The sequence below is a fragment of the Tachyglossus aculeatus genome, chromosome 9 (assembly GCF_015852505.1).
Source record: "Tachyglossus aculeatus isolate mTacAcu1 chromosome 9, mTacAcu1.pri, whole genome shotgun sequence".
Taxonomy (NCBI): Eukaryota; Metazoa; Chordata; class Mammalia; order Monotremata; family Tachyglossidae; genus Tachyglossus; species Tachyglossus aculeatus.
In genome coordinates, this window is record NC_052074.1 from 10,778,691 (window position 1) to 10,802,251 (window position 23,561).

The window sequence follows — 23,561 nt, forward strand, 5'->3', positions numbered from 1 at the left end:
TCATCATCATCAATCGTATTTATTGAGCGCTTACTATGTGCAGAGCACTGTACTAAGCGCTTGGGAAGTACAAATTGGCAACATATAGAGACAGTCCCTACCCAACAGTGGGCTCACAGTCTAAAAGTGGGCTCACAGTCTAAAAGGGCTCACAGATGAAGATCCCCCTTTTAGACTGTGAGCCCACTGTTGGGTAGGGACTGTCTCTATATGTTGCCAACTTGTACTTCCCAAGCGCTTAGTACAGTGCTCTGCACACAGTAAGCGCTCAATAAATACGACTGATGATGATGATGAGTCCTATCCCTAGCTCCAGTGCTGATCTGCAGTAATATGAATTTGTTCAGTCTGTCAACGACAGTCATTTATCAAGTGGCAGGCTGTAAAGCCCCGGAGATAAAATAATTGATTGACATTCTCCTTTTAATGCTAAAAAGATTTGGGCTCAACAGATTGGACATATTTCGACTCTCAAGTATGTTACTCACTTTCAAGGTTAGAGAAAGTTAAAGTACCCATCGAATGGAGTAACATTAGTAGTTGCTAGTGGAAGGGCGACACTACAAACAATCTCTTTCCCAAATAAAAGGGCAGAGCACTTCAAATGGACTAATTCAGAAATTGGAAGGTCACAACTCAAACTCCATGGGTGTTCCTCCACCGAAATGAAATGCTTCCTAAAAGAGAAAATACAGGGATTAAAAATGCTAAACGGACAGCACTGATCTGCTTCAAATGATTTCTCTTGGGAGTAGGCAGTCACCAGATTTTCCCCTTTAACCTGCAAATGATATTTAATTTAATGATTGAACCTTAAAAGTTCGTGCATTACCTGATTATGAAATGTGTGAGTTTCCACAGACACAAAAACATGTACGAGAGGCGGCTCTCTAATTTCTATTTTGAAAAGTGTTTACTTACAGTCTGAATAAATTAATTTGCAAATAAAAATTAGCTACAGTATATAGTCTGAATATAAATGATTAGAACAAATACAATACAGGGGTTGATTTTCTTGTTGCAGCAATCTTAAATTTTAAAAATTGGAGATATTTCTGTGAAAAGGGAGTAACAGCAGTTACTTACACATAACAACTAATGAGTTTATCATACAAGTTTCCTGACATGCATTTCCTGAGTGACCAAACAACTGTTTTCAAAATGAAGAAAATCTGTCCATTGAAGAAAATAGTTCATGGCTTCTAAGCAACACAATGTCTTTATAGAAAGAGAAAATTCAGGACGACTTTGAAATAGGACAAATTAAAGCTACGCTACAAGGTACAGGAACCTTTTACCGTCAGTTTGTATTGTACACATTTTCAAACTAAGGAAAAGTAATAAATTCCAACAAAAAACACTCAACTTAACCTAAGGTTTTCTACTGATTTGTACAGGTGCTGCAAGAGATTGTTTGACAGCGCAGCTGTCCACGTTTTCAAGAGTGTGCTGAAAAAAGCAGGGGAGATTTTGTGATGCTTTTAAGAAACACATTTTTAAGATCTGGTTAGGATCAAGTAGAGTGTGTTCAGATTTCATGCAAATTCTCCTTATCCCCCAGCTCTACTACCATGCTTGAGTTTTCTAGTGATTACCCCTCGCTGGAAATTCCAGTCCTTGAGCAAATCATCAAACTCAATTTTTCATTAATTTAATTTTCTGGAGGACCCATATCCAGATCTCGAGATAAATGACAAGTGCACTGCATCATCCAGCCCCTGGTTTCTCCAGATTCTTCAATAATTGATCAATCTCACTATAGAATACCCGAATTTCAAAGTTTCTGTTTTTAATTCTTTTTTCCCCCTAAAAACCCCAAGCCATTCTTTCTTACTAATTTGTGTGTTTTGGAAACAGTGAACAGTCTGTGTCTAAAATATAAACCCTATTAATTACTAAGGGAGAAAAATATATAATCTAGATTAAATTGCATATTCAAAGTAGAATATAAAATGTTTCTTAGTGATACGTTTTTCCGTAGTGTTACCTCCAGAGAAACATTTTAACTGTTCCTGATCACCTTCATTGTGGTTGAAACAAATCAAACGAATGCAACTGGCATGAACTCGGTTTTAAAAAGCATTTTGCTGATCTAACGTTTTATATTTTAGATTAAAAAAAGGTCTTCTATCTTTCCTTTCTAACCCCGCAAACCCCCCACCCTACGCTACTCTACGCATTCACACCATGGATGTGACATCACCCCTACTATTTCACTCTATCAAAAAAGTTCTACGGTAGTTTTCTATAATAAAGATAAATAGAAAAAGGAGTCAATATACACGTTGCTGTATTGAACAATGTTTGCATCCAAACTGTAAACTAACGTAGTTTGAACTAACGGGATTTACCTCGGTTATACAAAAACACCCCTTCAACGCCGAGGACATCATTCAAAAAACACTGAAAGGAAGGCGTTAAATTGGACTTTCACCCTCTCCTCAAACACATACTCGAACACAGAATACGGAGGTCTTGATTTTGTCCCAGATTCCTCGCTTGATTTTTCCCCAGTGTCTACTGAGGGGTTCCTGCAGCTATCCCAAGCACTAAAAATAAAAAAAGTCTTCATCTTAATGCAAATGACCAACTCCCCCAGATCGTGAAGTAGACAATTGGTTTGAAAAACAAAATCATCGCTCAGCTTATAGGTTTAATGCAGTCCCGCGCGAGTTAGTCTAGAGGTCCTTGGAAAATAAGTCTGATGTAGCCCTGTTCTCCGGAGAGCTGGTGTGCACAAAACGGGCAGGCTGCGTGAAAAGTGTGAGTACCATGAGGAAGGGGGATCTGGGACCAGTAGGCAGTTGTCTTTTCGGAACACACGTGCCCGCACGGGCTGAACGCGTGGGTCGGAGGTCCCGCGTCCACGTAAAATCCGGCCTCGCACCCCAGCCACAGAGGAACGTAGGGGCCCACAGACCGGCACATGGGGCATTCCCGATCCTTCCCATCTCTCTCTTCTTTGTTGCCCCAGTTGTGATACCCGTGGACGTGACCACAGTTCAGGTACACCCACGGCTGCTTTTCGTCAACGACATCTTTCCTCTTCATGCTGGGAAACGCTAGGGTGTTGAACCCCACGGGGCACTGAGGCCGGGCCGCGTTGATCTCCTGCCTTAAAGCTTCTAAGTGCTTCACTGTAGGCGTGTGGGAGAGGCCTTCGGCAGTACGCCACAGAAGGGTGGCACCACACAGGTCGATCAACGAGCCGTCCTGTAGCTGGTTGGTTTCCATTTCAACCTAAATCAACGAGAAGTCGGGTGAGGATCGACTTTTCAAATGAGCCTTTCGGTTCTGCACTCCGATGAAGAAACTAGATTTCCTCAAGATTCCCCCCCAAGCTCTTCCCTCTTGTTCAGGCCTTTACAGCAACACCATGAAGAATTAGCTATCATCATCATCATCATCGATCGTATTTATTGAGCGCTTACTATGTGCAGAGCACTGTACTGAGCGCTGGGGAAGTACAAATTGGCAACATATAGAGACAGTCCCTACCCAACAGTGGGCTCACAGTCTAAAAGGGGGAGACAGAGAACAAAACCAAACATACTAACAAAATAAAATAAATAGAATAAGCTATAATTCTAAAGAGGCAGATTTGTTTTTAAATCAATTCAGTAATGAATTCAAAGCTTCAGGTACTTATTAAGCTAGCACTGCAGGTGAGAAACAGCACTACTTTTATTTGAAAGATTATAAGCAACCCCATAACTATGTACATATCGATATATTCCACACTTTAAATTACTTATTTATATTAATGTCTATCTCCCCTTCTAGCGTGAAGCAGCGTGGCTCAGTGGAAAGAGCCCGGGCTTTGGAGTCAGAGGTCGTGGGTTCAAATCCCGGCTCCGCCACATAGCTGTGTGACTTTGGGCAAGTCACTTCACTTCTCTGGGCCTGGGGTACCTCATCTGTACAATGGGGATTAAGATTGTGAGCCCCACATGGAACAACCTGATCACCTTGTACCCACCCCGGCACTTAGAACAGTGCTTTGCACATAGTAAGCGCTTAACAAATGCCATCATCATCATCTAGACTGTAAGATGGCTGTGGGCAGGGAATGTGTATGCTGCCTCTGTTGTACTGCACTCTTCCAAGCGCTTAGTACAGTGCTCTGCACACAATAAGCGCTCAATAAAGATCACTGATCATCATCATCATCAATCGTATTTATTGAGCGCTTACTGTGTGCAGAGCACTGTACTAAGCGCTTGGGAAGTACAAGTTGGCAACATATAAAGACAGTCCCTACCCAACAGTGGGCTCGCAGTCTAAAACGGGGAGACAGAGAACAAAACCAAACATACTAACAAAACAAAATAAATAGAATAGATATGTACAAGTACCGGACGAGCTACAGAATAAACCACTGAAAGTGACAAAATTGCAACTAAACCATTTAGAATGATAGAAATAAGGAAAAATTTGAACAAATACCGATCGTAATATTCGGCATTCCATAGTCAACTAGTTGCTGACTAATTAGCGGTGGTTGAGAAGTGGTTCTCCGTCAACAAGAAGTTTGTCTGCACATCTAATTCATTCAGATCCCTTCGCTCTGTTTCAGCCTGTGCCTTGATCAGGTCTGCCGCAGAAGCAGCAGTGTAATTAGCGGTAGTTGAGAAGTGGTTCTCAGTCAACAAGAAGTTTGTCCGCACATCTAATTCATTCAGATCCCTTCGCTCTGTTTCAATCATCATCATCATCAATCGTATTTACTGAGCGCTTACTATGTGCAGAGCACTGTACTAAGCGCTTGGGAAGTACAAATTGGCAACACACAGAGACAGTCCCTACCCAACAGTGGGCTCACAGTCTAAAAGGGGGAGACAGAGAACAAAACCAAACATACTAACAAAATAAAATAAATAGGATAGATACGTACAAGTAAAATAAATAAATAAATAAAGTAATAAGTTTCAGTCTGTGCCTTGATCAGGTCTGCCGCAGAAGCAGCAGTTTTTTTCCCCCCACCTTACCATTTTCCCTCTCTGTTGAGCTGATCTGGTTTCACGCAAGCTGAATACATTTCCGCACACAGATATCTCCCTCCACACCCCCGGCTTGGAGTCTTCCGTAAATCCATTGCGGGGGTGCATAACGAGAACTCCATTTGTGGTCAAGCCATCCATCTGCCCATCGGAGGTCTTCCACTTGGCAGCTTTCTCCTACACAGAGTGACAATAATGAAAGAGGGTCCATTCATTTCCAGTTCTCACTGGAAGACTGCTCTAAACATAGGCTTCATTCAGGAAAATCTTTTTACCCCAAGGAAGATGTTCTTTGAGGAATCAAATCCGGCAGCATAAATCCTCGCTGTGAAAGGAGGATTCCGTTCACATATGATTCGACATGCAAACCTCGATATGGTGCTCTGCACGGACTGGGTGTCGGAATTACTCTGACTTCCAGGAACTGTATCAGTTACCACAAAATCAATCGGGCTTTCTGTTGACCGTCCAATCTGGGGGAAAGGAAAGAACAAATAACTATTAAAAACGGAATGGAGACAATTCACATGGGAGGAGATTTCCCTTTAAAGGAGGGAGCCCAGGACCAAAGAATTAAGTTTTGGACTCAAACATTTTATTATCCAATTTTGGAGTCATTTTTACTCCAGATTTTCCACATAGAATTACATGGGCTGATTTGCAATGTTTATGCCTTAACGAATATTTCCTAATGTGTCAGGTAAGGAATGAACTCTACAAAAGTATAAAAAAACGGGGAAGTGGGGACTAGCTTTCAGGGTTGTAGCTATCATCATCATCATCAATCGTATTTATTGAGTGCTTACTATGTGCAGAGCACTGTACTAAGCACTTGGGAAGTACAAATTGGCAACATATAGAGACAGTCCCTACCCAACAGTGGGCTCACAGCTATATAAATCCGAGATCATTTATTCTACAACAGATCAAAGTCCAAGTTCCAAAGTTTAGGGTTCGGGGAAAATACAGGCCGGCTGCAAAAATGACTAGGTTTCCAGTTGGGGTAGGTTTGAAATTGCCTGAGTTCTGTGTCTTTCCTAATTCTAGTGCCTTATGATCCCTGCAGAAAAAACTATTTCAATTACTCAAACCTGCAGCCCAGGATTTCAAGAAAATGAGTGTGTGTGTGTGTGTATGTGGCAGAGGATGGGGGAGAAGAGAGAGAGAGTGTGTGTGTGTTTATGTGAGAGCAAGAGAGCAAGAGAGAGCGAGAGACAGAGAAAGAGAGACAGAGAGAAACAGACAGACAGACCTTAGGGATAAAATTTTAATCAATCAATCAATCAATCGTATTTATTGAGTGCTTACTGTGTGCAGAGCACTGTACTAAGCGCTTGGGAAGTACAAGCTGGCAACATATAGAGACAGTCCCTACCCAACAGTGGGCTCACAGTCTAAAAGGGGAAAATCTTCTAGTCTAAAAGTCTAAAAGTCTTTAAGCATGAGGGGTCCAGGTAGGGAGTGAGAATTTGGCCTGTATGGGATATTCTGAAGGGTAATAGTAATAATAGCATTTATTAAGTGCTTACTATGTGCCAGGCACCGTATTAAGCACTGGGGTGGATACAAGCAAACTGGGTCTGGACACAGTCCCTATCCCCAATGGGGCTCACAGTCTCAATCCCCATTTTACAGATGAGGTAACTGAGGCCTGTGACTTGCCCAAGGTTACAGAGCAGACAAGTGGCATGATCTTCATGATCAACATCATCTTCATGATCAACATCAACATGTTGATGGTGCCAACTTGTACTTCCCAAGCGCTTAGTACAGTGCTCTGCACACAGTAAGCACTCAATAAATACGATTGATTGATTGATTGATTGATTCTGACTCCAGGCCTGTGCTTCTATGCTTGAGGTAAAAATGAGGGACAGTAGCACCAGGATGCAAATTGACAGCAAAGTTGTTGTTTTTTTTTAAAATGGTATTTGTTATGCACTTACTACATGTCAGGCCCTCTTCTAAGTGTTGGGGTAGATACAAGCTAATCAGGTTGGGCACAGTCCTGTTCCACACAGGGCTGAAAGTATTAATCCCCATTTTACAGATGAGGTAATTGAGGGACAGAGAGATTAAATGACTTGCCCAAAGTCACATAACAGAAAAGTGGAGGTGAGAACATAAAGGGGCCAAGACTAACATAACATTTTTGTTAAATGAAGTTCATTACTCTTTGAGAGGAACGACTCTGAATAATTTGGGGCTTGAAGAAGCCAAAGATTCCAAATTTGAAAACATGCTTGGAAATCACCAGTATCTAAACAAGCAAGTACTGCAAGGATCACAAATTCATGGTAGAAATGGATACTTTCATAATTAATCAACTAGAAGTGAACATAAAAAGCAATTATTCAGCTAAGTTTTTTGGATAGCTTTTTACATTAATAAATGCTTATCTCCTCCATCGGTAGAAGGCCCACAATGCAGAAGTAAACATGAATTTACAAAATTAGAGCCTCCTTGAAAATAAGAGAATCAGGAATTCCACTGAATTTTTCTACTGATGACTTCGTTTTTAACACTGTTCTTTTCATAATCAAAATGTAGTTATTTGAAAATCAGTTGCTAGGGGAATGATGGTCTTGTTTGAAATCTAGCATAACCAATGCAGGACCCAATAAATTCTAAATCTTCATTTAGACAATGCTTTAATTGTAATAGCAATGAAGACATGAAAAAAATCACACAAGATTCACAAATTTTAGAACACCAACAAAATAATCACTTAAAACTAATGTGTGACCTAGTGGAAAGAACAAGGGACCTGGGTTTCTACCACTAACCTGCTGTATGAACTTGGGCAAGTCAGCTAACTTCTCTTGGCCTCAGTTTCCTCATCTGTAAAATAGGGATTCAATATCTGTTCTCTCACCTCAGAAACTGAGCCCCATCTAATAATAATAATAATAACAACGACGGTATTTGTTAAGCGCTTACTACGTGACAAGCACTGTTCTAAGCGCTGGGGTGGATACAAGGTAAGCAGGTCGTCCCATGTGGGGCTCACAGTCTTAAACCCCATTTTACAGATGAGGGAACTGAGGACCAGAGAAGTTAAGTGGCTTGCCCAAAGTCACACAGCAGAAAAGTGCCAGAGGAGGGATTAGAACCCATGTCCTCTGACTTCCAAGCCCGTGGTCTTTCCACGAAGCCTCGCTGCTTCGGGTAGAGGGACTGTATCCAATATGATTATCTTGTACCTATCCCAGAACAACACATATTAAGTGCTTACCAAGTACCAAATGTTATTACGGTAAACACTTAAATACCACAATTGTTTTTATTACTAAGTGAACAAAAACAACTTCGCCCATCATTTAAAAATCTATCTAACGTTTGGACTTTTTAAATGATGGAAAATTCAAACGCTACTGGACATAAGGCTACAAGGGCCATTACAAAGTTTGTAGCCGATTCTTAAATTCAAACCAAAACGGAACATGTATATTTCCCGATCCAATGTCAAAGGGGAAGCTCATGCGATTTCTTTACCTTTTTTGGATTTAATAGTTTAACTCCCAAATACTGAAACATTGGACTGGTGCCTGGGAACAAGAGTATTTGAAGCCATCTAGTCACAACTGTTTTAATTGTGAATAGGAATGGCAAAAGTGCCACAGAGCGAAATGTATGAATCAGTAGGGAAGCTTTCACATTTTTTTCAGTTGAATGTGAAGCAGGGGAGAGAGGTATCAGACTCAAACCTGTATTTAAAGACACAACAATGTGTTCTGGATGATGTTTAGTGTAATTTAATAAAAATGGTTTTTGGGAAACTGATTTAAAATGTTGGAACCATTCAGGTAAACTGGTTTCAAATTCAACAGATATTTTAATTTGATAAGATTCTTAAAACATCTAGAGAACAAGAGGTTGTCATTTTTTTTTTTACAAGGAAAATCAATTCTTCATGCTCAAATACCTGAAACATATCAGTGTTGCTGTCATGAGTATATTCAACCACCACCGTTTGGGCTCGAGACAAGGTATATGATATGCTATGCTGGTCCTTGTTGCTTATTGCCTAGGGAATAAAAGGAGGATCATTTAAACAATACAAGTGAAACTAGATACCTAAAAGTATCCATGCCAAGAATAATTTTTACAGAAATCCAGTAAATCAAGGTTTGCGACTTTTCATGAATCAGCATAAAGGTTAATGCAAACGTTTCCACAAAATATCTTTAGTGGATGTCAATCATTTCCTTGAATTTCAGTAGGTCACAAAAATATACTGAGGGGAGGGGTGTGTGTGAAATATAGATATATGTGTAGATATATATTTGGAAAGACAATATCTGGGATAATTTTAATGGTTTTCAAAGTTCTCTAGAAAAAAAATCCTGCTCCAGCTTAATTCCAAATATTCTTGATGTCTCCTTTTCACATAAAATAAAATGAGGACTGAATGCTGGCGATGCTAAATTCATGTTAAATACTAGCAACAGTAACAGATTTTTAGAAATGCAGTAACATACGGAATGGACAAATGTTTTATGTCTCCTTATGAACAAATGATAAGTCTTTGGACTTAAACTTGAGCTATATAAGAGTATGCTAAAATTGTAGAACAATCAAAAATCAAAGCCACACGGGTCTAGGTTTGGAAAACAACAATCCACCGAGGAAAAGCTATCCCGTGAAACTCATAGTGATAATGACTGGAGGTAAAAGTCTCATCAAACTGCCTGGCCCAAAGATACAATCCAGCACTGTTTTAGGGAGAAAGCAGCTTTACTTGTAGAGGCTTAGCAACGAAAAGACAAGATCCTCGATCTTGAAAACTGGAGTCAAGAGGAGCAGCACTATTCCTGACAGAGTTCCACCTCACGTGGAAGAGAGGTCATCTGGAAGGACTGAAGCTTGTTAGGGTTGCAGAGACTTCAACCAGTGGTTTTTACTGAGCGCTTAATGAGTGCAGAGACCTGGACCAAGCACTTGGGAGAGTACAATATAATACAGCTGATAGACATGATTCCTGCCCTCAAGGAGATTACAATTTACCGAGGTACAGTTTTGTTTCCCATATCTTTTAGACTGTGAGCCCACTGTTCGGTAGGGACTGTCTCTATATGTTGCCAACTTGTCCTTCCCAAGCGCTTAGTACAGTGCTCTGCACACAGTAAGCGCTCAATAAATACAATTGATTGATTGATATCCCCCCCACCTGCATCCACCCTCCAACTCAATCCCCTTCCCCCTCAACCACAGCACAATGGTCAGGGTGCCGGGGACCAGAGGAAGGAGGGGGAAGCTTTTATTCAGGGTCTCACACCTCCATGACTCATAACCCTGAAGTCCCCTGAGGCTGGGAAAAGGAGAAGGAGGTGCATTAAGCGACACTATCTTCCCTGTAAGTGGCATATTTTTATTTTTTCAAAGCACTTTCTTTCAATTATCTCCTCTAATATTCACCAATCCTCAATATCTGCATGCTTGTTTCTCTATGTGTGCTTCTATAAGCAGTGATTTTGGGTAGAGCAGAGTTGCAATACAGTGAGTATTTATTTTGATTGTTAATATTGTGATTTTACCAAAGCTGCAAAGAATAAAGATGCCATTAAGTGCCATTAAAAGTCTTGCCTTTTGGGTTATTTTATGCCACAAGAAGCATGTCTTGGTGATGGATACATATGAACCAATTAGAAATAAAATCAAGTCTTAAAGAATTAGGAAGGATAACTGTAAGAGGCAGATCTAACCAGTTCTTTCACCACTCTGTGACCCCACAGATGTTGCTATGAGACAGACACATTCGTTATGCCAAGTGTTAGCCATATGCTGGCTAGACACAAAAGGTGAACAGAACGATTAAGCCGAACAAAAGGAAATGAATGTGAGGCTGATGTGACTGCCCTTTCCATTCTCCAAATAAAGAACTTTCAAAATTCATATAAAGGATTGTATGTTCAGAAGACTTCAAGAATGAGCTCCTATGCTTACTGAACAAAACCCAATAAACCATCATCCCAACCTTTTTCAGAAGGTAGTGATAATATACTGTAAAGACATCACTAAAAGAACAGGTTAGCTTCCTGATTACAGTTTGGGCAGAACAAGTTTTTATTGTTTCATCTGAAACTGATAAAACATGAATAAAGTCTGCTCTTTTAAAGTGGTTACTGCTCACATTTTAGTTTATTAGAGAGCTTTTAATCATTTCCTTTAAGAACACAGGAAGCCTAAGTTTGCCTTCCTAGGTTGACGGGTCCAAGTTCTGCTCCTATCCTCACTATTTGGAGCTGGTGAAGAGCTAGGGACTTGGCTCTTTCTCTGCTTGAGGAATTATCCCCTCTCCAGGAATCTAGAAACACACTCCTTCAAAGAAGGACAATATGATAACTAGTGCTTTGGGAAAACAGTTAAGCGGAGGCCAAATATGGCCCATGGGTCTGGAAAAAAGATTGGGGGGGGCGTGGAGGTTCAGCGTGCACTGGGTGGGTTATGAATGAATGAATGAGTTGGGGGGAATTATAAAAATTGAGGCAAAATTTGATATCCTTTTTCCTTCTTCCTCCTATCGGAAGGAGCCTCCTTTGTGAGGCTCCCTCTTAGATTGAAAGTTCCTGGAGGGCAAGGATCATATCTACTAATTCTGGAGTGCTTTCCCAAGTGCTTAGCACAGTACTCTGCACATAGCAGGTGCTCAGTAAATTCTGTTGATTGATTGGGTATGGTAGGATGGGAGATACTCCCTTAAAAATGTATTCACTAACTGTCCAGTTAGCCTATCTCTGCTTATCTTCACATAGTCTGTCCAGTTCTTCCCCATAAATTACACAGCATCCTTAGAATATGATTCTGGTCCTTTACCACCATACTCTGCCCCATTCTCTTACCACTCTATCTTCAACTCTGATGAAACTCAGTTGTTCACAATGTTCACATGCCTTCACGTTACCATCTTGGTGCTCTAGCTCTCAGCCCCAAGCTCTCCTGCTATTCAATTTCATATTACCCTGACATCTGCAGTTGGAAGGCACCTCAAACAACATGGACCAGAATTCAGTTTATCATTTTTCCATATAAACCTTCTCATCTCTGTCAATAACATCACCATCCTCCCTGCTCCAAAAGTCCAGAAAACATTGATGTCATCCTTTACTAATCATTGTCTTTCAGGTCCCATGTCCAATTAAAATCCTGTTAAATCCTGCCTATTCTTCCTCCAATACACCTTCCAAGATGCTCCATTTCCTTTCCATCCACAGAACACCACCAGCATGGATGGTTTTAGGCTCTTGTCATATCATGGGGGTAACCCAGACTTGCACAAGTCTTCATACTGGCTCCTTAGGCTCCAGACCCTCTCGCTTTCCTTCCATATGCCAAGTTGCTGACAATCAACTTCCCAAGATGTCACTCAACAAACATCTCAACTCCTCACAAAGCTCTTAGAGCTGTTCATCTCCCTCGCATCAAACACTGACATCAGGGTGAGGAGGCCTTCTCAATTTGTAGAGCACTGGGAAGGCCACGGCTGTAACTTTTGCGATTGCAGGTCTGAGCTGCGAGGAACCCAACACTTGCTCCTCCAAACCACAATGCCTACTTCTATTGTATTTGTCATCCTTGTCTCTTATATTTTTTGGTTTCCATCTTTCCTTATGTCCACTGGCTTCAAGGCACTCCACCAGATTAACAAGCTTATGCAGGATGGAGATAGAACAGCTCTCTTCATCTGCTACTCCCCCATCTTGGGGAAGCTGTATCTGAATTATGATTAAGGGGCTGCAACACAAATTTAGGCAGGAAGAAGTCCAGCTGAACAGCTTACAAGGATTCAGTTCTAGACTCCATCATGACAGAAAGCAGGACTTGACTGTGATACAACTCAGAAATAACAGGAACAGTCTTACTTAAACTCCAATTTCTAATTTACTGGGTCAAATGACTGTATTAACCCACTTCCCAGAGGCTTCTAGGATAGTACAGCAAATATGCTCTGGAATACGGAATGCTTAACCCAGACGTGCTTCCAGAAACCAATGGCCTTATAAATAAAAACAGTAATAATTAGAATCTCAGGAGCAGTTTGACTTATAAGAGTAACAATCTCCTTTTTGCCACCCCCACATCGATCCTTAAACCTTTCCTTTCTCCTTCTAATTTCTGCAAAAGGAAATCTGACCCGACAGCTGAAGGAAACCACCTACTTCACCAATTTAACAACTCCCAATGGTTCACTTTCCCCCTCAAAGGGGGCTCTACCCCTAGGTTCTGTACTTACCTTTGCGGCTTGAGGCGTGCAAGCAATATGCACCGTGCTGGGCTTCACCCCATTTGCCTTGGGTCTTTTAAACAAAGCAAACCTACTTTTCCTCCTTCCTCTATCACCATTTGGCAGAGAGCCATTATACCTGATTTGAGGGGGCGGGGGAAAGAGGAGGAAAAAAAACAAAACAAATAATTTGGCGATTGTGGGGATGACAAAAAAACATTAAACGAATGTTTTCCTTTGCTTAATGCTCCTATCTGATCACAGCCATGGCTGTCAACTTATGGCTCAGTTTATTTTAAAATGTGGCTGCATGTGGCATGTGCTAATACTGTGAGCCTGTTGCTGGGTAGGTACCGTCCTCTATGTGTTGCCGACTTGTACTTCCAAAGCGCTGCTCTGCACACTGTGAGCGCTCAATAAATATGACTGAATGAATGAATGAATGAACTGAAAAGTACAGTACACACTCAAAATAGCATCAGATGCAATGATTGAATTGTGAAGGAAAACAGACTGAAATAGCTGAACTTCTGAAACAAGAAATCTACACAGACACAAGTGCCTGGAGTAGTGCCCTCTGTACTACAGGTGCTCATAATACTGAGTCCCCAGTACTTTGGAAAAAACATAATGTTTGTAGGCTAGGCTAGCTTAGTGATGCAGTTAACTGTCTGCTCAGAGTGGCTGGCGCCCTTCTTTTCTGATGTCCTGATCTCTGTGGGAATTCCTCTAGACTGCCTCTGCATCCTGCCTCTAGCAACTTCATGTTGTTCCCAACAAAAGAATAATAATAATAATGGCATTTATTAAGTGCTTACTATGTGCAAAGCACTGTTCTAAGCGCTGAAAAGAAGAGAGTTGTGTCCCAAAGTGACCTGAGCAAAAACAAGACAGAGAATCCCACCTGAATCAGCACATCGGATCTCTTGGGATATGCTCAGCGGACAAAGAAGGATGAGCCCACTGCCCATCCCAATCACCACACTTCACTCAGTTCCCACAAGTTCCTGAGTTAACCCAGTGAGGACTCAAACACTGTTAGCAGACTGAGGGCTTCCCAACTCTTAGAGCCCTGGGAAGGCCACGGCTGGAACTTTTGTGACTGCTAGTCTGAGTTGTGAGGAACCAGACACTTGTCCTCCAAACCACAATGCTGTACTGTTATTGTACTTGTCATCCCTGTCTCTCATATTCTGGTTTCCATCTTTCCTTACGTCCGTTGCTAACCCCCTCACTTTCAGACTGTGAACCTTTTGCGGGGATCAGGGAATGTCTCTCTCTCATTCCCATACTTTCCTCCCAGTGGTTAGTACAGAGCTTTTCAGACAGCATATTCTAAATCCTACCACTCCAATGATGACAATGATGAATCACAAAAGCTTCTGGGTTCAGGTCCATCTCGACTGATGCAGTGAAAGTGTCTACCAACTCTACTGTAGTCTCCTTAGTGTTTAGTACAGTGCTCTGCACACAGTAAACGCTCCATAAATACCATTGATTGATACAGCAAGTGTAAATACATACGCTGCCCTCCAGCCTCAAGCTCTTTCCGATAGGCCACACTGTTCCTCAGCTGACGCTTTCCAGCAGCTGTAGGGCTTGGGAGCTCCTCCAGTAAATGGTAGCCAGATATCCAGGGCTTCAATCCCACTGATATCTCTATTGCCTATGACATTCAAAGGATTCCTCTCAGAGGGAGTCTGAAGAGGGGAGGCTAATTTTCACCTCCACATACCATGGTGACCGCTGGCAGTTGGTTGACCATCTAATTAGCATTCATAGGGAAGTACATATTGCACCAAACCAAATATCAAAGTCCCTGTTTATTATCACTCAAGCATTTAAGATGTTTCCTGGTGCAGTGCATAGACAGGAGAAGCAGAGCGGTCTAGTGGATAGAGCATGGGCTCGGGAGTCAGAAGGTATGAATCCTGGTTCCACCACTTGTCTGTCCTGTGACCCTGGGCTAGTCACTTCACTTCTCTGTGCCTCAGTTAGCTCATCTGTAAAATGGGGGTGAAGATTGAGCCCCATGTGGGACATGGACTGTGTTCAACCTCCCTAGCTTGGATCTACCTCAGTGCTTAGTACAGTGCCTGGCACATAGAAAGTGCTTAACGAATACCAAAAGAAAAAAATAAGGCTTCAATAAACTCAGAGAAGATATCTAGGACCAGCAAGGGAAGGCTGATGCTACAGTATATGCAACTCCACTTCAACCCTTTGCTTTAAGGCAAGAAGTGGCTGGTACGGAAATTGCAGCTTTAAAGGTAGAACACAATTTTTAAAGGGGTCCTATATATATTAAAAAACAAAAAATCAACACTGCCCAAAGCAAAAAAGTTCCCGGATCTCATATCCTTGAGCGTCAAGTCCATTAGCTAATATGGTAAGTGTGGAACTCAGATCTAATGCGTAGCTACAAGTCACAGGGAAGTTCCTCTTTGCCCCCTCACCACTCTCCTAGGTGACTCATTCATCTCTCTTGAGGATCTATATTCTCTATCCCCATAATGTGCCTTAGTTGTTTAGAGCCCTTTACTCTGCAATAAGAGCACACCCTCACCAGCTTCACTCTGCTATTAAGTTGTTTGTTCTTGGGTCTGTTTGCTTTTTGCAGGGGGAAGGGTACATTATATTCTGGTGGAGAAAGGAAATGTTGTCATGTACTGTAACAGCAGGAGCTCTGCCTTAGATGTTCGAGATTTATCTCGAAATAAAAAAACACAAACAGGAACACACAGGATGCTCACGATCCTGCAGTGAAATTAAATTCCCCAAATTGAAATGCCCTGTTTTCAAAGGATTCTCAAATCCCTCCTCTGGGATGGAAAATTGGGAGTAGTCTTTCTTGCTGCTCATCAACAAGACTTCACATCAGTGAGGCTCTGAAACTGTAATGCCGAATCTAGAAAAAACTGGGACGGGATTTTAAGTGCTCATTACACTGATAAAGGAGTTGCCATTACTCCCTCATGAGCAGCCCCTAATTCACTCCCACACATGTGCCGACCTGTATCAGCCTGACTCCTGAGGCCTTGGAATTTGTAATGCTGTTTCCTTATAGACGGAAGAAAAAAAACTTTCAATGGGAAATACACTGAGAACTTCATTAAAGTAATTCACTCTTGTTGTCCTTCAGCAAGAGAGCAAGTTACAGCAAGTACAGGAAGATGAAGGCTACTGAGCAAGTTCTGGCAAAGGGTTCATGGGCCAATTTCAGCCTTCAAGCCTGGGCACTTTATCTGGCAAACACATACAAGTTGGTCCATATAGCTAATACTACTAACAATAATAACAATAATCATTATTATGATTATGTGCCAGACCCTGTTCTAAGCGCTGGGGGAGATACAAGATAATCAGATTGGACACAGTCCCTGACCCATAATAGGGCTCACGGTCTTAATCTCCATTTTACAGATGAGGGAACTGAGGCACAGAGAAGTTAAGTGCTCCCCACTTGACCCTACATCCACATGATTGTAAATCCGACTGGCTCAATGACATCATTTCTACCTGTCAAGTAACACGGTACTCAGATACGGTTGTATGTAAACTCAATTCAGTGTTTTCATTCAGCTGAAAAAGACTTACCCTAAGACAATCAGTTCACCATATTTTACTGGTGCTTTTGAAGGATGATTTTCTTGATCAGGAGAAAACATGAGCTTGGTTTGTAGATCTCAAAAATCTCTGTTTATTGATCAAGAGCCTTGGGCCACTTTTTGCATTATTTCCTAGGACAGAAAAATAATTTTCATTAGTTATATAACTGATGAAGTTTGCTTGACAATGACAACATGATTATCAACGCTGGAACCTAGCCCACAGCCCCAGGACCTTCTGGTCCCATCAGTAAGCAACAGACAAATGACTTAATCGACTGCCATGGCTCCCAGAGAGGAAAAACTTCTAGTCTCATCACTGGATAATACAATTTGGGAAAACACAGGCTCAGTAGATCACTAAGCATGACACACGAGGAAACTGACAAATAAAGGAGCCGACTCCTAGTTTCAATATTGGAGAAAGACACTGTGATGAGTATGTTAATTTAGCCTCATGTTGACGGTTCCAACAGAGACTGGACAATGAACCTGAGTCGGATACAGAGAAGCAGCGTGGCTCATTGGAAAGAGCATGGGCTTTGGAGTCAGAGGTCATGGGTTCAAATTCCGGCTCTGCCAATTGTCAGCTGGGTGACTTTGGGCAAGTCACTTCACTTCTCTGGGCCTCAGTTACCTCATCTGTAAAATGGGGATTAAGACTGTCCCAAGTGGGACAACCTCTTCACCTTGTATCCTCCCCAGCACTCAGAACAGTGCTTTGCACATAGTAAGTGCTTAACAAATGCCATCATTATTATTATTATTATTATTATTATTATTATTATTATATAGCCATCCTCCCTCCTTCTCAACTCACACTGCCTACTAGGACAAAACTTTCCCCAAGACATTTCTAGAAAAAGGGTGGTGTGGAAAGGCTAGTATCAACAATTTCCACTCTTCATTTGGAAGCCACGACACACTCACTCTTGTAGTATTTCTTTAAGCTTTAATTTGGGTGTAGACACACACAGAACATCTGCAAAGGTTGTTTTTTTTTTTTTTAAATCCTGGCACATTCAAACAAAATATTACATTTGCTATACCTGAGTTTTCCTTTTTACGGAAATAGTCTGATGGTTAGGTCCAGTGTATTTGTGAAACAACCTTCTCTATTTTATCACCAAATAGTTGCCACTCTTTTAGAAATTTTGGGCTTTTAGACAGAGACCCTGCGAAATTCCAAATCATTTTCTTACAACCACAGTACTAAAGGATTTTAATTATTCATCATCACCATCATCATCATCAACAACGGTATTTACTGAGCACTTACTGTATGCAGAACACTAAGCACTGGGGAGAGTACAATACAACAGAGTTGGTAGACATTTTCCCTGCCCACAAGTTTACAGTCTAGAAGGGGAGACAGACATTAATGTAAATAAATTTATTATATCTAATTTACAGATGTGTAAATAAGTGCTGTAGGATTGAGGGCAGTGTGAATGTCCAATGCTCAGAGGTCACAGATCCAAATGCATCGACAAATTAATAAGAATGATTTAGGAGACTAAGGTATGCACATGTACATTAGTGTGAAAAATAAAGAGCAATGAAACCATAGCCAAATTACATAATGATAATAATAATGGCATTTATTAAGCACTTATTATGTGCAAAGCACTGTTCTAAGCACTGGGGAGGTTACAAGGCGATTAGGTTGTCCCACAGGGGGCTCACAGCCTTCATCCCCATTGTACAGATGAGGGAACTGAGGCACAGAGAAGTTAAGTGACTTGCCCAAAGTCACACAGCTGACAATGGGCAGAGCCGGAATTCGAACCCATGACCTCTGACTCCAAAGCCCGTGCTCTTTCCACTGACTCATGCTGCTTCTACCTAAATTAGGAAAGTCTTCAGTCTTGGTTTATGTATGAAGGGCTGTGGCTGAGAAGGAATCTCCCAATTGTTAATTTCCAGATTTTAATGTTATGCTGGTAGTGACTATGGCATAGTCACTAGTTTTGGATTTTCTATTCTTTTGAAAAAATTATACAGATGCTAACTGCAAATGGCAGTTCCTTCTGTAACTTTAATAAATTTTCCAAATGACATCTTTTAGAAGAGGAAGTACTTTAGCTTCATATTTGTCATTCCCCTATATGAACTATGATCTTCTATATAAGAATAGCTTGTTTCCCTTCTACTTGGTTATCTTGGCAGTTGCAGTGGTTGCTAAAAAATGGTCTCAACAAGTATGAATGTTTTGGGAAGAAGTAATATGGGGAATACTTTGAATTCATTGGGGTTGAGTCTACAAAATTTAAAAATAAAAACTCTGAAGATAATCACATATGAAGTTTCCTCACATAATATTACATGTAGTCAATGACCTTGATTTTATATGCCTCATTTAAAGCACTCAGCAAGAAGCACTGAAGGGGGTTTTAGAGATGTTTTCAATAATTAAGCCATTTTCAAATTTGAAGTGATCAGTTCCACACATTTCAGTCCAAAATGGATTCCCCCTTGAGAGCCGGAAAAGCTCACAAATGTCACGCTAAAATACAGACTAGGAATTAATCGAATTTAAAGCCCACTTTAGAAATCAATTCAAATTGGCTTAGTTATCAATCTCCAGAAATCATGAGGTCGAAGTTTACCAAAGGCACCCTAAAGCCTAGGGCATTTGATTACATAGTATGGACAATGTTTGGGTGAATAGGAATTAGGGTTAAGATTAGCAATCTGTTCCAGTTGAAAGACCACAGGGCTGGGAGTCAGAGGAGGTTGATTCTAATCCCAGCTCTGCTACTTGTCTGCTGTGTGTCACTTAACAAGTCACTTAACTTATTGTGCCTCAGTTACCCCATCTGTACTATAAGCCCTATGTGGAACATGGACTGTGTCCAACCTCATTATCTTGTATCTATCTACCTCAGTGCTTAGTATGCTGCATAGTCAAACTAGGATGCATTGTCACATAAAAGGCCCGTAGCATTGTAGGAATTGGTAAATTACCCCTTTTACATTGCACCTTTACCCTACTCCCCCTCTAGACTGTGAACTCGTAGGCAAGGAATCTGTTTGTTATATTGTGCTCTCCCAAGAGCTTAATACAGGGCCCTGCACACAGTAAACGCTCAATAAATATGATTATGAAAAAACTCATGTCCAGCTGTCCGGCATTTTTAAATGGTTATGAGAAACTGGAAAGGGTACAGAGGGGAAAGAGACATGAATGTTTACAGGAACAGAAAACAGGTCCAATATGAACGTATGATTGCTTACACTGAAACAGCAGCAGCAAAAAAAAAAAATATTAAGGGGACATCTTATTCATAGCCTTCACAACAGTAAAGGTATTTGATGCCTTGATCCAGTTGTTTTCCATAATCACCACATGCCAACAGAGGTAAATGGGATTAAAAGCAAATAAATTAAAACAGAGATGATTCTAGTTGGCCATGAAAGGAAATATCTTGACAATGAGGGTGATTAAAACACTGAAATGAACCTAACAGGGAAGACTGTGGAATCTCCACACCGGAAAATCCAAGAAATGAATACCTGAGTGGTTTAATCATTCACCTGTACAGAGGAAGGGGATGGAGCTCTTGGGGTCTTTTATTGTCCCTACATAATTATAAAGCTTCATAAACAACTATTACCTCTTCCTTTCCTCCTGCCTTCAAGACATCTCCATCTGGATGTCTGCCCGCCATCTAAAACTCAAAATGTCCAAGACTGAACGCCTTATCTTCCCTCCCAACTGAGCCGCCTCCTTTCTCTCCCCTTCTTCCCCTCCCCATCGCCCTACCTCCTTCCCCTCCTCACAGAACCTATATATATGTTTGTATATATTTATTACTCTATTTATTTTACTTGTACATATTTACTATTCTACTTATTTTATTTTGTTAATATGTTTTGTTTTGTTTTGTTGTCTGTCTCCCCCTTCTAGACTGTGAGCCCGCTGTTTGGTTGGGACCATCTCTACATGTTGCCAACTTGTACTTCCCAAGCACTTAGTACAGTGCTCTGCACACAGTAAGCACTCAATAAATACGATTGAATGAATGAATGAATATCAAAGTTTGTGTATTTGGCTTAGATTCTCCCCAAGAGTTTTTACTAGTTGGTCTTTTTTTTTTTAACCAGTAACAATAAATTACTTGGCTTAAAATCACAACCCCTTCCTATAGCTCTACAGCATCTTGGCATCTTAATGGCAATGAAATTGTCACTGTTTCTATTGTTTAGATATTAAACTTCAAAGCAATAACTGTAGTTATGGATTTGCCATGCAATTTTAGCCATAACAAAAGCACCTCTGTACTTTCTGTCCCAATAATGCCTATTAAGGTTGAGACAAAACTCAAGTAGCAGCCAAAAAGTTTTCTCATTAGCGACACACTATTATGGCTGTGATTTATCCATACCAATATTCAAGAAAAAAATTGGTTTCATCACTAAGTTATGCTCTACAAAACAAAGGAATTGATAAAGCCAAAAGTTGCCTACAATGGTCACCTTTTGGAAATCTGAAGTACATTTCAAGAAAAATGCAAAACAATATTTCTGTTTAGTTTAAGCAACTTTCCTGCTATAAGGGTTGGGGAAAGCAAGCCAACCAAGGGTTGAGGAGGACCCATGGTCCACTGGGGAGTAGGAATGCTCAGTTAGTTTTTATTCACAACTCATGACAGGGTTTAAAAATTCTGGCATACCACCTAGCCTGCCACTCAAGCATCAGGAATTCTGAATTCTTCTTCCTGACTGGCTGCATGTTCACCTTGTTTACTCTGCTACCTTGTAATGACTACAGTACTTTGCATACCAAGTCCTTAATACATACCACTGCTACTACTACCATGGCATTATGAGTCATGGGGGTTCAGTGTAAGCTGGGGTACCTTTGCTGGTGTAAATGTAGTGGGCAAACTAAATAATTTATCACTAGATCACCCCATTCATGTTGTAAACATCATGACAAGTGAAAAGCAGAAACACAATCAACCTTGAGAAAAGGGGCCTTGGAGATCACAGTAATAGAGCAATTAAGCATTAGCAAGTCAACGGTGAGAAACTTTCAAAAGCTGAAGACCAAGACCACGCTTAGAGTATGGAAGTGGAAGCCAAGAAATCGACGGGATGAGACTTCAGTGGGAATATTCCACAGATTCACGGTCTCCAGGAGGTATACTGCTATAAAAAGCCTGAACGCTGTTTTACAAAAATCCAAAGTTACTAAGGCATAGTGGACTTAAATTGTTTTTTTTATTCACTCAATCAATGGTATTTATTGAGCCCTGGCTGTGATTCAAGCATAATGCTTGAAACGAAGTGTTTGGGAGAGAACAATTCAGTAGATTTGATATACACCTTTCCTGAACACAATGAGCTTACAGTTAAGGGGACTGTTTAATTGTCCTTGGAAAACTCATTCACTGCAACTACCAATTCCATGAAAATGACTGCAAAATCTACATCTCCAGCCCTAATATCTCTCCCTCTACGCAGTCTCACAATTTCTCCTGCCTTCAAGATATCTCCACTTGGATGCCCCGCTGTCACCTCAAACATAACAAATCTATCTTCCCACCCAAACTCTGTCCTCCCCGACTTCACTGTAGACAGCACTACCACCTTTCCTGTCTTACAAACCCATAACCTTGGCATTACCCTTAACTCCTCTCTCTCATTCAACCCACATATGACAGGGTTTAAAAATTCTGGCATACCACCTAGCCTGCCACTCAAGCATCAGGAATTCTTCTTCCTGACTGCCACTCAATCCTGTCAGTCAACCTTCACAACTTGGCTAAAATCCACCCTTTCCTCTACATCCAAACAGCTACCACATTAATCCAAGCACTTCTATCCCACCTTGATTACTGTATCAGCCTCCTTGCTAAGCTCCCTGCCTCCTGTCTCTCCCCACCTGAGTCCATACTTCACTCTGCTGCCCAGACCACTTTTCTACACTCAATACAACTGACTGATTTTAAACTTTTCTGATTACAGTGAACATTTTTATTAATCTGTAGACTACAATAAATGTATGCTAGAAAGCAACACAACACCAGTGTTTGAAACCCCCGCCTCTGCCCTTGCTCCTCACACACACACATGAGGGTCACTACTGAGTTAGATGGTGTGAAATTTGAACTCATCTGTGCTATTACATTATTTGGTTCCACCAAATTGGAGGCTGAGTTGGATAATCAAGAACTACTGTACTTAACACCAAGGATTTTAATTGACACCAATTTAGCAAATTCCTTCGTCTCTACCCAAACACCCAAGATATTTATTTTTCTAGCTGATTGTGACAACTCCTAAGAGAGGGTTTCACTTCCTGATTAGTCTTCATAAACCCATCCTCCTTGGCTTTCTTTCTTCGCAAAGTCTGACTCACTGAGGCCTTCAGATTTTGCAGATTTCTCCCCAGAGTATAAAGCTGCCTCTGGTAAATTCAGTATATTTTGTAGAGGACCAAGGAAAGTTTTTAAAAAATGTCGTGCTGCTAGGTTAAAGGGCATATGGGAGGCAGAAGGGAGCAGGGATTAGATCACTGACAGCCTCCTTTAGAGTGCAAAGTAGTCTCTTCATCTCCCTTGAAGCATCTTGAAATTATAAGATCGAATTCACAATCACCCAGTGCTTGATTAAAATCGGAGGTGAGAAAGCCAGTTTGTCAGGAACTAAAGCTTTAGCTCTTAGCATACTCACCCTAGGTTCTCCCCCTACTGAAATGTGAATTCCAACCTACATCTCCAG

At 41.0% G+C, this 23,561-nt stretch overlaps 1 protein-coding gene across 2 annotated transcripts in view; it reads right to left on the reverse strand.

Moving 5' to 3' along the window:
* Positions 1-284: 284 nt before the first annotated feature.
* The window catches only part of PELI1 (pellino E3 ubiquitin protein ligase 1), a 61,912-nt gene continuing 38,635 nt past the window's right edge, over positions 285-23,561 (reverse strand). For both annotated transcript variants that reach the window (XM_038751166.1, XM_038751167.1), the window contains exons 2-7: positions 16,822-16,964; positions 13,234-13,363; positions 8,926-9,027; positions 5,276-5,473; positions 4,989-5,177; positions 285-3,240 (exon numbers count right to left, since the gene is read on the reverse strand). In XM_038751166.1, the coding sequence (XP_038607094.1) occupies positions 2,674-3,240; positions 4,989-5,177; positions 5,276-5,473; positions 8,926-9,027; positions 13,234-13,363; positions 16,822-16,892 (1,257 nt within the window). In that variant the 5' untranslated portion in view covers positions 16,893-16,964 and the 3' untranslated portion in view covers positions 285-2,673. The remainder of the gene's footprint in view (positions 3,241-4,988; positions 5,178-5,275; positions 5,474-8,925; positions 9,028-13,233; positions 13,364-16,821; positions 16,965-23,561) is intronic.